The following is a 14,141-nucleotide window of genomic DNA, read 5'->3' as shown; positions in this document are numbered from 1 at the left end:
GCCATGCTGGTTGCTCAGTGACCGCGTCCTGAGGCCTGGTGCCGGCAGGGACGGGGGGAGAGGGTGAGGCCTGGCCTCAAGCAGCCATGCAGCCCTGTGAGCACCCCACGGCTCAGGTCAGGGGGTTGGGGGAGGGAGGTTGGGCTGGACCAGCCTGGTGTGGGGGGTGGTTTGGCAGCTGGGTGGAGAGGGGTGGAGGTCAGGGCTTGCTCTGGTCTCCTGTTGGGAAAGGGAGGCTGGGAGTGGTGCCTGACTGGCCCTGCCCTGCCTAGGCCATCCCTGAGCCCTATGACAGCTTCATGCACAGACACCTGCGCTACTACGGCTACTTCGGAGGTGAGCCCTGAGCACGGCAGGCCCCACATGAAGGGACATGGTGCTTGGGGTCAGGGCTGTCTCTTTCCCCTTTGTCCCCTGAACCCTGGGGCCAGATGGCTTGGCCCTGTCCCACCCTATGGTGTTCCCCAGGCCCATTGGGCCACGGTGGCACCTCAGTGGCAGCAATGCTCTCCCGAAGGCCAGAAGACAGGCCAGCAGAAGAGCCCTGCCTCCCCCCAGGAGCACGGGCAGGGGCGCGCCGAGTGCCAGCCTGCTGAGGCACCCAGCCTGGGCAGTGCCAAGCCAGCCTGCAGCTCTCCGCAGGGCCTGGGGAAGGAAGCAATGTGTGAGTGAACCCTCACGGAGGGGCAGGTGTTCCTCTCCCTGTGATGCCCGGGCATGACAGGGCCTGGAGAGCTCCCCGCTCCTGCTGCCCCTTCCAGGTGACAGGCAGGGGCTCTGAGGGGAATGCATGGGACAAGGTGGTCTCTGTCAGCTTGGGGACAGCTCTGAACTGGGGACCCCAGAGCATCCTCATTGTAGTCTCCCTGGGGAGCAACCAGTATCAGCCCCTCCTGCCCTGGGTTGCCCCGTCCTCGCTGGAGCCTCAGTCGGGAGCATGGGGCATCCTGGAGGCCCCCCAAGCTGCTCCTGGTCCTCTTGCAGCCCCTCGGGTGCTGAAGCCAGCCCTCCGCAAGAGCAAGCAGCTCCCCTTGGGGCGGCCCCCAGACTGTGGGTCCCCGCTGCTGCGGGAGCCACGGGCTCTCTTTGCCCTGCTGTCGGCACGAGGCCCCCTGCCCGCTCCCCGCTGGCCGGTCGAGTGTGAAGTCGTCGAGGAGGCGATCAAGCATATCGGTGAGGAGGCTCTCGGATCCCGTCGTTGTCCCCTTCTCCTGCGTCGGAGCCCTTGGTGCCAAAGGGGCCCTGGCCCTTGCGCTTGTCTCCTGTCCCCTCTCAGAGTGGGTCCCCCCTCAGCCGGAGCCGTTCTACCAGCCCATGGGCCACGAGCAGGCTCCGGCCAGCAGCGAGGAGCACGGCACTGTCGTCTACCACATCAGCCCAGGTAGCGAGGCCGGCCCGTGCTGTTGCTCTGCCGCGGCTTGGGCCTGGCAGGGAGCAGAGCACCCATAGGCATCTGGTTTGTTTCCCAAAAGCCTCCAGCATTGGGGTGCTGCCATGCTGAGCCCATCTTTTCCCCTGCAGCCATCGGAGACTCCTGTTTCACCCGGGCTAGGGTCGGGGGTGCTCAGGGCCCCCTCTCCTCGCCAGCAGCCACCCTGGCAGGTCCTCACGACACCACCCTCCTTTTTGAGTCGCGCTTTGAGAGCGGCAACCTCCAGAAGGCCGTCAAAGTGTAAGAGCGCAAGGATGGCGGGGGTATCCGTGCGAGGCGGTGTGGCGCAGCGTGGGAGCCGGAGCGTCCCTGTTGCTGCATTGCAGGGGTGCCCATGAGTACGTGCTGACCCTGCGGCCGGACCTGTACACCAGCAAGCACACCCAATGGTTTTACTTCCGCGTGCAAAACACCAGGAAAGACCCTGTCTACCGGTTCACCATCACCAATTTGGCAAAGCCCAAGAGCCTCTATGGCGAGGGCATGAAGCCGCTGCTCTACTCACAGCGGGATGCCCAGAGCCATGGCATTGGCTGGCACAGAGCCGGGGATGATATCCGCTACTACCGGGGTGGCTCTGAAGAAGGCCGGGCTGCCTACTGCCTCACCTGGACCGTGCGCTTCCCCCACGATGGCGATACCTGCTACTTTGCCCACTCCTACCCTTACACCTACTCGGACCTGCAGCGTTACCTGCAGGAGGTGGTGGGCGACCCCGTCCGCTCACAGTACTGCAAGGTGCGAGCGCTGTGCCGCAGCCTGGCTGGCAACACTGTCTACTTGCTCACCATCAGCAGCCCCGCAGGTGCCGCAGCCAAGAGGATGGTGGTGCTGAGCGCCCGCGTGCACCCCGGCGAGAGTGGCGGCTCGTGGGTGATGAGGGGCTTCCTCGACTTCATTCTGAGCGATGCCCCCGAGGCTCAGCTCCTTCGGCAGCTCTTCATCTTCAAGGTGGTGCCCATGCTGAACCCCGATGGCGTGGTTGTGGGCAACTCCCGCTGCTCCCTGGCAGGCAGGGACCTCAACAGGGCCTACAGGACGGTGCTCAAGGACTCCTTCCCCTGCGTCTGGCACACTCGAGCCATGGTGGAGAGGTGAGGCTGGGGCACAGGGCAGCCAGTGGGGGGTCACCTGGCGGGATGCAGAGCGAGGCTGCCATTTGGTTGTGCACAGGGTCCTGGCGGAGCGGGAGATCCTGCTCTACTGCGACTTCCACGGGCACAGCCGCAAGAACAATGTCTTCATGTATGGCTGTAGCGGCAGCGGGGCCAGTGCCATGCCACGGCTGCACGAACGCATCTTCCCGCTGATGCTGAGCAAAAATGCCCCTGACAAGGTGGGTGCCCTTGAGGACATCTCTCCTCTGCACCAGGAGATGTGGTGCCACCTCTCCTGTCCTGCTCCCTGGGGCTGTCCGAGGCTGCCCACCTGGACACAACCCTTCGGGAAGCCGTCCTCTGCTCCCGGTCAGATGAGACCCACACCTGGTAGTTCTGGGAAGTGGCTTCCTTGCTGAGTTTCATCGTGACACTGGATGGCGACATGGGCACCAGATCATGGCCACCATGTTATGCTTCCCATCAGAGGGAGAGTCATGGTGGAGAACTTGCCTCGCCCCATGGGTGGAGGCACAGGGGTGTCCCCTCGGGGCTTGGGAGAAGGATGTGTCTCCCCTCACCCCTTGTTCTACCATGCTGATCATGGGGCTGGCCCCAGTTTTCCTTCCGCAGCTGCAAATTTAAGGTGCAGAAGAGCAAAGAGGGGACCGGGAGGATCGTCATGTGGCGGATGGGCATCTCCAACAGCTACACCATGGAGACGGCCTTTGGGGGCTCCACGCTGGGTGAGAGGCTGCACTGGTGGCCCTGGGGTGCTGCGGGTGCCAGGGGCTGCCAGAGCACCAAGGAGACAGCTGCGCATCTTGAGGCACTGCCAAGGAGGAGCTGGGGGCTGGGCATGATGGCACGATGTGCTCAGGGATGGGATTTGGGCCCTGAGGCCCCTGGGCTGGGAAGGGTGACCACTGGGGGCCATGGGGAGATGAGCTTTGGGATGCAGAGTGGTGGCTGGATGGGACAGGCCAGTATGAGGAGCCAGACCATGCATGGACCCCAGAGGTGGTGGGGAAGGCAGCACCAGGCAGGCGTAGGCTGGGGCTTGGATCGCGAAGCCATGGCTTGCTTTGGTCCCATCTTTCCCCTCTAGGCGAGAGGCACTCGCACTTCAGTGTGGAGGACCTCAAATCGCTGGGCCACCACATCTGTGACACCCTGCTGGACTTCTGCAACCCTGATGCTGCCAAGGTGGGTCTGCGCCCAGGGGCAGGCGAGAGCAGCCCTGGTACCCAGGTTGGCTCCTGGCAGAGGCAGGGTCCCAGTGCTGTACGGGTGCTGTTCACAGCTCCGCACCCAGCCACAGTGACCGGTGCTGGGCGGCCATGCCTCATCACCTCTGTAGCCATAGCCCAACTGCGCCCAAGCCACAGGATCTGGCAGCACCAGTGACACTCGCTCTTGCCCACAGGTCCAGCAGTGCCTGTTGGAGCTGGATGAGCTGCTGAAGCAGCAGCTTCATCAAAAGCTCGGGTGCAAGTCAGGCTCCAGTGGTAGCTGGAGTGGCGTCTCCCTCTTGGACCTCGAATCCAGGTACAACCCTCTGCCATCCCCAGGCAGGCAGCCCCAGATCCCTCAGCAGCGCTGGTGGGATGGGACTGCCGGGGTTCTCCAGTCCAGTGTCCTCTTGGAGCAGGATCACCCCAGCACTGGATCAGGGCAGCTGTGGCTAGGCCTGGCTGAGACTTGGAAACCCCCAGCTGCGCGTGCCCCATTGCCCCAGGCCATTTTTCTTGCTGCCAGCTTATGTCTGCCCCAGTGTCACCTGGCAAAGAGCATCTCAAAATCACAGAAATTCCTGGGGGAAGTAGGGCAAGGGCTTAGCTAGACACCCGTCAGGAGCTGCAAGCGGTTTCTCTCCCTCACGCAGCACCAGTGGCTCCAACAGCTCCGAGTCCGATGGCCCTCCTGCTCACCTCCGCGGCCTGGCAGAGCAGGTGAATGTCCTTGGCGCGGGCCCGCGGGTGGCCGAGACCTCTCCAGCCATCCCTGGGCACGGGGGCCCATGGTGGGCTGACCCCAGGGTGTCTGTGCCCTCTGGGCCTGGTGGAGCTCAGCCAAGGCAGCATGGAGGATGTTGCCCCGTTGCCAGCTGCTTTCAGGATGGGGGTGGGATGGAGGAGGCTGGTGAATGGAGATGCCCCAGGAAGCTGTGGGGAGATGCGAGGCTTCACGGGGCTGGGGACTCTTGGCGGAGACGTGCTCAGGTGTCACTTTGCTGTCCGGAGCAGCTTAAACAAAGGAAAAAGAAGCGGTTGCAGACAAGGAGAGAAAGGAATGCCCTGCGTCAGCGATACACCATCTCCCGGGACCGGCTGAGCCGGGAGAGCATCTCGGTGAGCAGCATGCCTGGGAGATACTTGGGCACATCAGGGCCAGGAGCCCAAGCCATTCTGCCCGGGGCCCCTCCGGAAAAGTCCTGCTAGAGATGTAATTAGCGATCTTCCTGCCCTGGCCGTGATCTCCCCAGACTGCCGGGAGGATCCAGCTCTGCTCCCACCGTCTGCTAGCACTCATGGCCATAGCTTGGGGCAGCGTCAATGGAGCGCTGGAGTGGCCACAGCAGGAGCCCAGCACGAAGCAGGCAGTGGTGCCGCAGGCAGGCTCCAGGCCAGAGCAGCACTGTCACCAGTGTGAGACCCAGCCGCTTACTGGGGCTTCGAGTGGGTCAAGCCCCTCTTTACCAGCCCTGGCAGAGGAGGGAGGCATGGTGGGTGCTGGCTGCCAGCCCATCACTGCAGCGTCCCCCTGGCCAGAGAACACCAGTGGCAAGGACAAAAATCAAGACTTTGGAGGAGGCCCCGAGCACTGGCATAGGTTTGGGCTTTACTGATGCCCCCTGAAAACGGTCCCGGTAACATGGATGCACACATTTTGGCTGGAACAGGGTGAGCGCCGTCACCCCAGGAGCCGTGCTGCTGCAGGGGATCCGCACCTGGCAAGGAGAGAGGGCGGCAGCATCGGAGCCGTGCTGGGCTGTCCGACGCCAGCGAGTGCCCGCCGCGCAGGCCTGGTTGCACTGAGAGACGCCGCGCTGAGGGAGCAGCCCAAAAGTGTTGCTGCAAACGGGGCTACAACTGCTCGGAGCAGGCATGGGCAATCCCAGCTGGCAGGCTGTGGCGGCGCTTACCGAAACGGCACAGGCCACGGCACCAGCTGTGTTTCCTTGCAGGCTGCAGCCCCCGGAGCCATGACCAGGTTGTCCCTATGGCGGGGGGAGCTGCACAGCGGACACGAGATGGTTCCCCGTGGGAGCAGGATGCGGTCCTGCCTCAGCAGCCCTCCTGGGGAGCGCGGGTGCTGGCCCCACGCCAAGCAATGCAACGGGTGGGACCTGGCGTCTGACCCCATGGGCGCTCGCTGTCCGTGCCTCGCGCGTCGCCGAGCAGCTGTGGGCGGGCAGCATGCCACGGCAGCGCTGAGCCTCTTGCCAGCGCGGAACCAGTTGCCCTGTGCCACACGGGGACCTGCCTCAGCTCCCGGCCGGAAGCAACCCAGCGGGCACAGAAACCTCTCACCCTCGGGCAAGGCTGCAGGCGCCAGCCCCCAACCGTAGCTGCTTGCTGATGGCACATTGTCACGGTCACGTTCGGTATTAAAAGCGGTGCTGCGGCACAGGGCCGTGTCCCCAGCTGCTGTGGGCCAGGCCTCAGCGTGGGATTACGCAGCCACTGCTGCAGGGTTGGCACCACTAGCGGGGCCCACCGGCGAGCTGAGTCGGGGATCCTGTGCCCTGGGTTCACGCAGGGCCAGTGGGGGAACAGGCCACTGCCCTGTTACGGCACCCTGAAATGATTGTTCTCACAGCCCTGAGGCTTTTCTGTCACTCTGCAGCAGGCAAACCAAGAAAGCAGCATGGGGAAAGGCGCAGGCGCTTTGGGGCGTGGGGCTCCACGGGGGCAGAGCCCGAGGCTGCCCCGGAGCAGGAGGGCATCTCCCTCCCGCAGGGCCGCAGGGGGAAGGCCAAGGTCATGGCGGCAGAGTGCAGCCAACGTTAAGGTGCGGCCTGAAAAACTGGTCGGGCCGGAGCCGCCTCCATCGGGCTGGAGTGCCCGCAGGCAGAGCGCCGGGCGAGGCAGGTGTGTGGGGCGCGGTGCCCACCAGGCCCTGCTCCTCGAAGCCATGTCCCCCAGACTGTGGGCCTCGGCCTCGGTGCCATGCTGCTGCCAGGCAGGCCTCAGGCCGGGTAGGCCCTGTTGCCATGGTGACACCCCACTGAGGCCCCTCAGACCTCGTCACCGTGGTGCTGCCTCCGGCTAGGTAGGTCCCGTCGCCACCCCCCCCCCCGCCCCGCCCGGCGGAGATGCCCAGCGCTGGACCCGTCCCCGGCACCCTGGGCCGGGCCCTCCCCGCCCCCCCCCGGTGGCGCTCCGGGCGGAAGCGGGCGGCGGGCGCGCCGGAAGTACCGGGGGCGGAAGCGGAAGCGGCGGCGGTGTCCTTCTGGGCCGTGACGCCGGGGCGGCACCATGGCGGATACGGCCTCGCAGGTGCTGCTGGGCTCGGGGCTGGCTGTGCTGTCACAGCCCCTCATGTACGTGAAGGTGCTGGTGCAGGTAAGGGCAGCCGATGCGTGGGGGAGCCCCGGTAACCGGCGGCGGGTGGGGGGGGGGCATCAACCGTGCTGGAAGCAGCAGCAGTTCGCGGTGCCGGGGGATCCGCTGTTCCCTGTCCCGGTGGCCCCGGTCCTTTTTCCCTTCCCCCCTGCCCGGTCTTGGAGATGCCCGTCCTTTTCCTCCCTGCCCTGCCTGGTGACACCCTACCCTCCCTCCCTCCCCACTCCTGATGACACCATTGTCCCCCCCCCCCCCCAGGTGACACGGCCCCCCAGGCCTGTGCATGGCAGGCAGGGCAGCCGCACGGAGCCTGCTGGCAACGGGACCCTTGTCAGCCCTCACTTCCTGGGGCCTGCAGTGTGGCCGAAGACCAAAGGCCGGTGGATCCCAGGCTGCTGGTGCCTCCAGGCCTCAGAGTGTTTAGGAGGCCCCAGGTGGCCTGACAGGATCCAGAGAGCCGAGGGGTCGTTGCGCTGCAGGAGGGCCGGCTGGCCTCGCATGATGGCTGATGCAAGCTGTCCCTTTGTTTTAAAGGTGGGATACGAGCCTCTGCCACCGACTCTGGGAAGGAATATTTTTGGGCGACAGGTTTACCAGCTGCCGGGTCTCTTTGCTTACGGTGAGTCCGCCTCCGAGACGTGCGTATCGATCTGAAGTCTGAGTGACCTGATGTGAAGCCCTCGGGCTGAGGAGGGAGAGGTTCTTGGTCTGTGAAGCAGGTGAGTTGCCTCTCTTGCACGTAGGGCAGCAGTGGGTCAGAGCTCTTTGGTGTCCTGTACAGCATGGGTCCCTGTTCTACCGGTGACACAGACATCTGGGTTTTTCTGCAGCCTGTTCTGGTTGGAGCTGGAGGTGGATGCTTGCTTCCCAGGTCTCTGGAGAGATGTTCTTCTTGATTGTGTAGGATAAACTAGAGGGGAAACGGTGAGAAAGGTATGTGGCATGACAAGTCCTAATGTCCCTGTTAACTTGTCTTTCTCCAGCCAAACACATTGTGAAGGTTGATGGAAGAGCAGGACTCTTCAAAGGCCTGACGCCCCGACTTTGCTCCGGAGCCATTGGCACCATCGTGCACAGCAAAGTGCTGCAGGTATCGTGCATGGTTTGTGTGGGGTGCAGAGCAAGCGGCCTGACCTCGCTGGAAACAGCTTGTGCCCTGTGCTGTTGGTGTGCGCACAGCTGTGCTGGGTGGCGGCTGCTGGCCCACGCCTCCACTGTGCTGGGCACTAGAAGGGCATCTGGGGCCCCATAAGGCCCCCGTCCCCATTGACCCTGGGAACGGGACTGCGACACCCTACAGCACCCCAAAGCAGCCCCCAGGCTGCATAGAAAGGGTCGTCTCCGCTTCATGAGTGGGCTGGGAGCTGGGCCGGTGTGACTGTCGAGGCCTTGAGGGGTCTTTCATCTCCTGTCTCGTCAGCATCCCACCCCGTTGTCAGCGCAGATCCCCCCTGCCAGCACGTCTCTGTGACAGCCTGTGGTGGAAGGGCCTTCCCTTGTCCTCCTCTAGCTGTGCTGACTGTACCCTTTTCTCCCTAGCGGTACCAGGAGGCTGAGCAGGCTGAGGTATGTCTGAGACTACTTCCCTCTGTGAATCCTCTCTCCCCTCCCTGGGCCGCTCCTGACAGGCAAGGCTGTTCCCCGTGGGTGTCAGGAAAAGCGGAGGCAGCCCAGAATAGAGCTGGCTTTTAAGTGCTGCTCCCAGAGCAACGCATGGCAGAGAGCCAAACCACTGTGCAGCACGCAGCGTGGGCGACTCTGGTGGGGCCGGGATGTGGGGGACTGCAGACCCCGTACTCGGAAGGGTGGATGGTTTCGGCAGGTGGGGTGTTGGGGAGGAAGTGGTGCATCTGGGGGGTTGTTCCCTGTCTGATGCTTTCTTACTCTCTCCAGCCAGGAGCCAGCAAGAAGGAGCGCGTGTCCTCACTGGAGCAAGTTCTCATGGAGGTGAGAGCATAGCTGGGGGTGGAGATCAGGCCAGGAGCTCCGTTTCTTCCCTGGCAGGGACTGATCCAGATGCAAGGCAGTGAGCTGCCTTTCCTAGGGCTTGTGCTGGAGCCTCTGTCTGAGGAAGTGCTGGCAGAAGGGAAGGGGTTTGGCCTCAATCTATCCCTGGCGTGTCCCCCCCACCCGCCGGGTGGCTCCTGCCCCGGCAGGGCACTGTGTGACAGTGGGGCTGTGCAGGGCCGAGGTCTGGCGTCCACCCAGGATTACCCTCGTTCCTTGCAGCCAACAGGAGAAGGGTGTTGGGGTGGGGGTGCTGGGCTCACCCTGGTGAGAGAGGGGCTGGGAGCACGTGAATCAGTGTTGGTCATGGTGCGCGACGCTGGCGCTGCTTGGGAACACTTTTGGGCTCTCTCCTGCCACACCTGTGCTGCCCTGTCCCCTGCCTCCGCCCGGTCCTGCTCCATTCAACTGACAGCCTGTTTCTCCTCCAGACCTCCCGAGAGATGGTTGCTCGCTCTGCCGCAACGCTTATCACCCACCCCTTTCATGGTAGGTAACCCCCGCACGGCCGATGCAGAGCTCGAGGCCACCGCTCCTCCGTGCGTCCTCGTCTGCCTTGGTGGCCTGGGTGGTGTAGCTGTATTGCTGTTTTATTGCCCGGGAGAGTCCCGGGAGTACCTTTGCTCCCTGCTGACTCCATGCTCTTTGGCTCTGCCTGCAGTAATCACCCTGAGATGTATGGTGCAGTTCATCGGCAGGGAGACCAAGTACAGGTACGGGGGCAGTGGGGCTGGGGCTTGGGGGCTTCACCTTCCCACTGGTTGGGAGCTGGGGAGGGAAGGGCACTGCCCAGCCCTGAGGCAGTGGGGAGGGAGCCATGCTTTTAGGCCCAAACGGTGGGGCTGAGGCAGTTTGCCCGGGTGACTGGTTTCTATCGCAGAGCACCACGTGACTGGGGCTCTCTTCTCTTTCTCCTCTGGCCCAGCGGGACACTAAGCGCCTTTGCCACGATTTACCGAGAAGAGGGCATCCTGGGATTCTTCGCGTGAGTGCCATCGACAGGCGGCTGGCCCTTGTTAGGGCCTTGTGCGGGGCAGCGCGGTCACTTCTGAAAGATCCGTGGGCCTTGCTCGTTGCTTAGATGTTGCTTCTGCTTTGGCAAGTGGTGCCTGGTGCCACACATCTGCCCTTCTGTCATCTTGCTAGCTGGGCTTAATAGATCTCTGCCCTAATTGCAGCCTCAACTGCTGTTGGGGCAAATGGTCTCCACTCTGCCCTCCCACAGAGGGCTTCCCGGGGAAAATCCAACAAGCCCCTAGGTCATGAATGCAACCAGCAGTTGAGACCACAGAGCTGTCAGCCTTGGGTTGTGCCTGGCAGTGACCAATATTTGGTGCGCGAGGACATTAAAAGAGAGCAAGTGTGTAGTAATCGTTCCCCAGGAAAATCTGCCTCCCGCAGTTGGTAGCTCAGGGGTGTCCGGAGTCAGAACTGTATAACAACCCTCAAAGAAGTTTTCCTGTGCACTCAGTTACTTTTTGAACCACTGTGGGCCTCCATGTTGTCTGTGCCTGCACTCCTGTGACAAGGAGTTCCTCCAGTAACCTGAGCATTGGGGGAATAGTTGTTGCCTCCTGTTTCTAAACCTGCCTCCTGCTGCCATCAGGTGATGGCTCTGCCTTGCTGTCTTGGTCTGAGGAGGGCACCTGCGCTGGCCAGCCATTTCCGAGCTCTCCGTGCGGCTGGATCCAGGCAGGGGTTTGGCACTAGGAAGGGAAACTGCTCACGTTCCTGCTGTCTGTTCTCTTTCAGGGGCCTCATCCCCCGGCTTCTTGGAGACATCCTTTCATTGTGGCTCTGCAACATGCTGGCCTACCTCATCAACACATATGCCCTGGAGAATGGGGTACGGGCCCTGCGCTCTCAGTCGGACATTGCTCCGGAGCATGGGCCCTGGGGTGGGCTGGGGGAAGCAGTGACCTGCCTGACTGGCCTGGGGGAGCTCTGCCTGTGTTGCTGGTGTTTAGCTGATGACAGGCCCAGGGGTTGCAATCAGTGAGGGCTGCGGGGCTGAGTGGGGCTCAGAGCACAGCCCAGGGGTGGGTCTGGCCCGGGGGCTGCCCAGGTCCCCCCTTTGGGGCGGCAGTGTGACTTCGTGGGGTTTGAAGGCATCTTTCTCCACTCACAGGTCTCAACCATGACTGAGATGAAGAGCTACTCACAGGCAGTCACTGGAGTGAGTACAGCCCCTCTGCCTGTGTGTGATGCTGTCTCTCTAGGGGTGGGTGGAGTGAGTTGAATCCTTTCCCTGGCACTGGGGAAACAGCGTATCGGGTGACATGTGTAAGCCTGCCCGTCTTGCTGCTGCTGGGATTGGGGGGCAGAGCTGGGTGCTGTCCCAGGCTGTGGAGGCACCAGCCTGCAGAGGAATTCAGGCTCGTGGAGGAGCGTGAGCTGGCCCTACACACGACAAGCTGCCTGCATAGGGCATGTGCCATGGCCTTGACCTTACCTCTGCACGGTCTGTCCCTGCGTGCAGTCCCATGGAGCTTAACCAACATGTCAGACCAGACCATCTGCGGGCCTGCAGGGGAGAGGGTTCCCTCCCGGTGTTGGGGGGGGATCACTGGGGACCCTCTGGGGCTTGTTTTTCCCCACCTTCCAGGTGGGAAGCGGGCACCAGTGAATCGCTTAGCCCAGCAGGGCTGTGTGCTGTGGGAGGGATCCCTGCTACGTGCCAGGGATGTGAGCAGATCCCAGCTAGGGTGGCAATGCCTAGTGCAGCTAACCAGCCCTGCTCTCCGTTGCAGTTCTTCGCCAGCATGCTGACGTACCCCTTTGTGCTGGTCTCCAACCTGATGGCCATTAATAATTGTGGGTGAGTGTGCTGCCACCACCTCCCTTGCCAGCACGTGGGCCCTGAGACCTCCCCGCTGTCACGGCTGTGCCTGGCCCTGCTGCACAGCTCCTCTCTGCATCCCTGAGAGGACATGTCCATGTCTGGAGACATTGGTGGGGGTGACAGCAGTGTCCCACCCTGCTGGATCAGTTCCCGAAACTGCCTTCCCAACGCTCCCAGCCTTGTGGTGGCACAGAAGAGCTTCAAACTCACAGCCACGCTGCCTGTGGGCCTGATCCCTGGTTAGATGATGCAGCCTCAGGGGCGTTTGGAAAGGGCCATCGCCGGGTTCAACCCAGCATGCAGCTGAAGGATCTGCTGCATCCGGGAGAGTGGCCGGTCACCCGTGTGAGGGTCTGTGCAGCTGGGCTGGGATTAGCTGCAGGGGCTGCTGGGGAGCTGGGGGTGGCAGAGGGACGGGTCTTATCCCACCAGCTGCCTTGACCCTGGGCAGAAATGAATTCCCTGCGGCTCTCTCCTCCCCAGGCTGGCTGGGGGCCTCCTCCCCTATGCACCCACCTACTCGTCTTGGCTGGACTGCTGGAGCCAGCTGCACAAGGAGGTAAGTGGCCAGCGCTGGGCAGTGCCAGGACGCTGCCTGGCTACTAGGAAGGGGTAGGTTGGAGCCCTGCGATGCTCTGGTGCCTGTGTCCTGCCCCCCACCAGGCCCTGCAGCATGAGGGGCCAGCCCGCGGTCGTTGCTGCCCTGGGTGAGCGCTGCTCTGCTCAGGGCACTTGGAAGATGGAGCCATCAGCCAGGTGGTGGTGGGTTGTCCCTCACTAGGGAGCCATCGTGGGGTTTGGGGCCCTGTTGTGGATTGGGGCAGCCCTGGCTCACCCAGTGGTAATTCTCTCCTCTTCTAGGGCAACATGAGCCGAGGGAACAGCCTGTTTTTCCGCAAGGTCCCCACAGGGAAGCGATATGTGTGGGAGGAGAGGAGGTTTCGCTGAAGCTGGAGCTACAAGTGGAGTCCCAGAGCTGATGCTGGGCTCCAAACACACAGAATCATGAGAGAGTGGTGATTTCTATACAGTTTTTTTCTTTTTTTTTAAAATCATTTAATCCTGAGAGGTGAAGGTGGCTGTGTGAGAGTGTCTGTCATGGGGCTGTGGGCTTCCTGGGAGGGGGGGACACCTGTCCCAGGTGGAGATGTCACCTCTTAGCTCTGGGTGTAACAAAGCACATTTTGCCATGGCCCTACAGGCTCCCTTTTTCTGTGTCTGAGCCAGGGTGTCCACCATGGCAAGAGCAGGACAAGCAGAGTGGACCAGGGCCCTGCCACCACCTTGCCACGCGCATTCCCGGGGGGAATTGGACACTGCACCAAGGTTATTACATCAGAGGAGAAAATCCTTTCTGGCATGCCCTGGCAGAGCTCTTGGGCTGTGGGATTAGCTTGTTAAATGTAATCCTACGTAGGCAGCCCCATGGCTTCTACGCGTGGGAAAATGAGATTATCCCTGCAGTCAGGAATCAGACTTCAGTGACTTCAGGATGGTCCTGCAGCTGCCTGGGGCACCGTGTTTGCCCTGCCCTTGCTGTGGGCTCGATTTGGCAAGGCAAGACTGCAGCTGCATGGTGAATCATGCCTTTCCCCTGCACCCTGAGGCTTCTGGAGTAACGTGGGCTCCTCTAGTGTCCTTGTAGCTGTAGAGGAGAGCTGGATGGGTGACAAAGTGGGTGGAAAAGTGGCTGGGCATCTGGGTTCAAAGAGCTGTGGAAGTTCAGCTGGGGGCCAGCTACTAGGGGCATCGCTCCTGTCGGTCCTGGGACTGCTGCGGTTTAATGTCCTCATTGATGACTCGGATGATGGGATAGAGGGGCTTGTTTTACAGGTGCGTGAGTGACAAAAACAGGGCAGGGGAAGCAGCTGGTATGCTGGAAGGCAGTGCTGGGCTCAGGGGGACCTCAGTGGGCAGAAACAACCAAAGACAACCACGGAGCCCTGCCCTGGGACGGGTTGGGGAGCCGCACTGCAGCAATTGTGGCTGGGTGTAGGCGGGGGTGCAAAAACCCTTTGTGAGAGCAGGGCAGCCTGGGGCCAGGCCAGGGAAGGGAATCTCCCTCCTGGGAGAGGGCAATAATGCGTGGCCAAGGCCCCAGCACCGGCCCTAGCCTTGGGGCTGCCCTCAATAGGAACAGCTGGGGCTGTTGGGGGTCCCTCCCCCCTTCCATTGTCCCAGGGGCTGAGATTTTT

The 14,141-nt window shown here is 62.4% G+C and overlaps 2 protein-coding genes across 3 annotated transcripts; both read left to right on the top strand.

The window, feature by feature from the left end:
• The first annotated feature begins 299 nt into the window (after positions 1–299).
• On the top strand, positions 300–6,832 carry AGBL2 (AGBL carboxypeptidase 2). Its single transcript, XM_064513499.1, has 12 exons — positions 300–336; positions 985–1,173; positions 1,277–1,384; positions 1,522–1,672; positions 1,759–2,526; positions 2,606–2,768; positions 3,149–3,275; positions 3,638–3,735; positions 3,956–4,077; positions 4,415–4,481; positions 4,776–4,880; positions 5,432–6,832. The coding sequence occupies exons 1-12, from the start codon at positions 300–302 to the stop codon at positions 6,098–6,100; spliced, it is 2,604 nt and encodes an 867-aa protein (XP_064369569.1). The 3' UTR covers positions 6,101–6,832.
• Positions 6,833–6,932: 100 nt separating this feature from the next.
• On the top strand, positions 6,933–13,020 carry MTCH2 (mitochondrial carrier 2). Of its 2 annotated transcripts, XM_026117159.2 has the most exons (13): positions 6,934–7,097; positions 7,632–7,716; positions 8,081–8,187; positions 8,637–8,663; positions 8,991–9,044; positions 9,536–9,593; positions 9,766–9,817; positions 10,030–10,089; positions 10,857–10,950; positions 11,233–11,280; positions 11,855–11,922; positions 12,430–12,505; positions 12,808–13,020. In XM_026117159.2, the coding sequence occupies exons 1-13, from the start codon at positions 7,011–7,013 to the stop codon at positions 12,892–12,894; spliced, it is 903 nt and encodes a 300-aa protein (XP_025972944.1). In that variant the 5' UTR covers positions 6,934–7,010; the 3' UTR covers positions 12,895–13,020. The 2 variants fall into 2 exon arrangements, with proteins under 2 accessions (XP_064369415.1, XP_025972944.1); XM_064513345.1 differs by lacking the exon at positions 8,637–8,663 and having other exon boundaries at positions 6,933–7,097.
• Positions 13,021–14,141: the final 1,121 nt, after the last annotated feature.

The sequence above is a fragment of the Dromaius novaehollandiae genome, chromosome 5 (assembly GCF_036370855.1).
Source record: "Dromaius novaehollandiae isolate bDroNov1 chromosome 5, bDroNov1.hap1, whole genome shotgun sequence".
NCBI lineage: Eukaryota > Metazoa > Chordata > Aves > Casuariiformes > Dromaiidae > Dromaius > Dromaius novaehollandiae.
The sequence above is the reverse complement of the archived record's forward strand: the minus strand, read 5'-3'. Positions and strand labels throughout refer to the sequence as shown.

Bases quoted from the DNA above. Each gene is read 5' to 3' on its own strand.
- AGBL2 (XM_064513499.1), top strand. From the start codon at position 300: ATGCACAGACACCTGCGCTACTACGGCTACTTCGGAG. The intron at 1,174-1,276 runs GTGAGGAGGCTC...GTCCCCTCTCAG, and splicing joins GGAGGCGATCAAGCATATCG to AGTGGGTCCCCCCTCAGCCG. The intron at 1,673-1,758 runs GTAAGAGCGCAA...GCTGCATTGCAG, and splicing joins CTCCAGAAGGCCGTCAAAGT to GGGTGCCCATGAGTACGTGC.
- MTCH2 (XM_026117159.2), top strand. From the start codon at position 7,011: ATGGCGGATACGGCCTCGCAGGTGCTGCTGGGCTCGGGGCTGGCTGTG. The intron at 9,594-9,765 runs GTAGGTAACCCC...CTCTGCCTGCAG, and splicing joins TATCACCCACCCCTTTCATG to TAATCACCCTGAGATGTATG. The intron at 10,951-11,232 runs GTACGGGCCCTG...CTCCACTCACAG, and splicing joins CATATGCCCTGGAGAATGGG to GTCTCAACCATGACTGAGAT.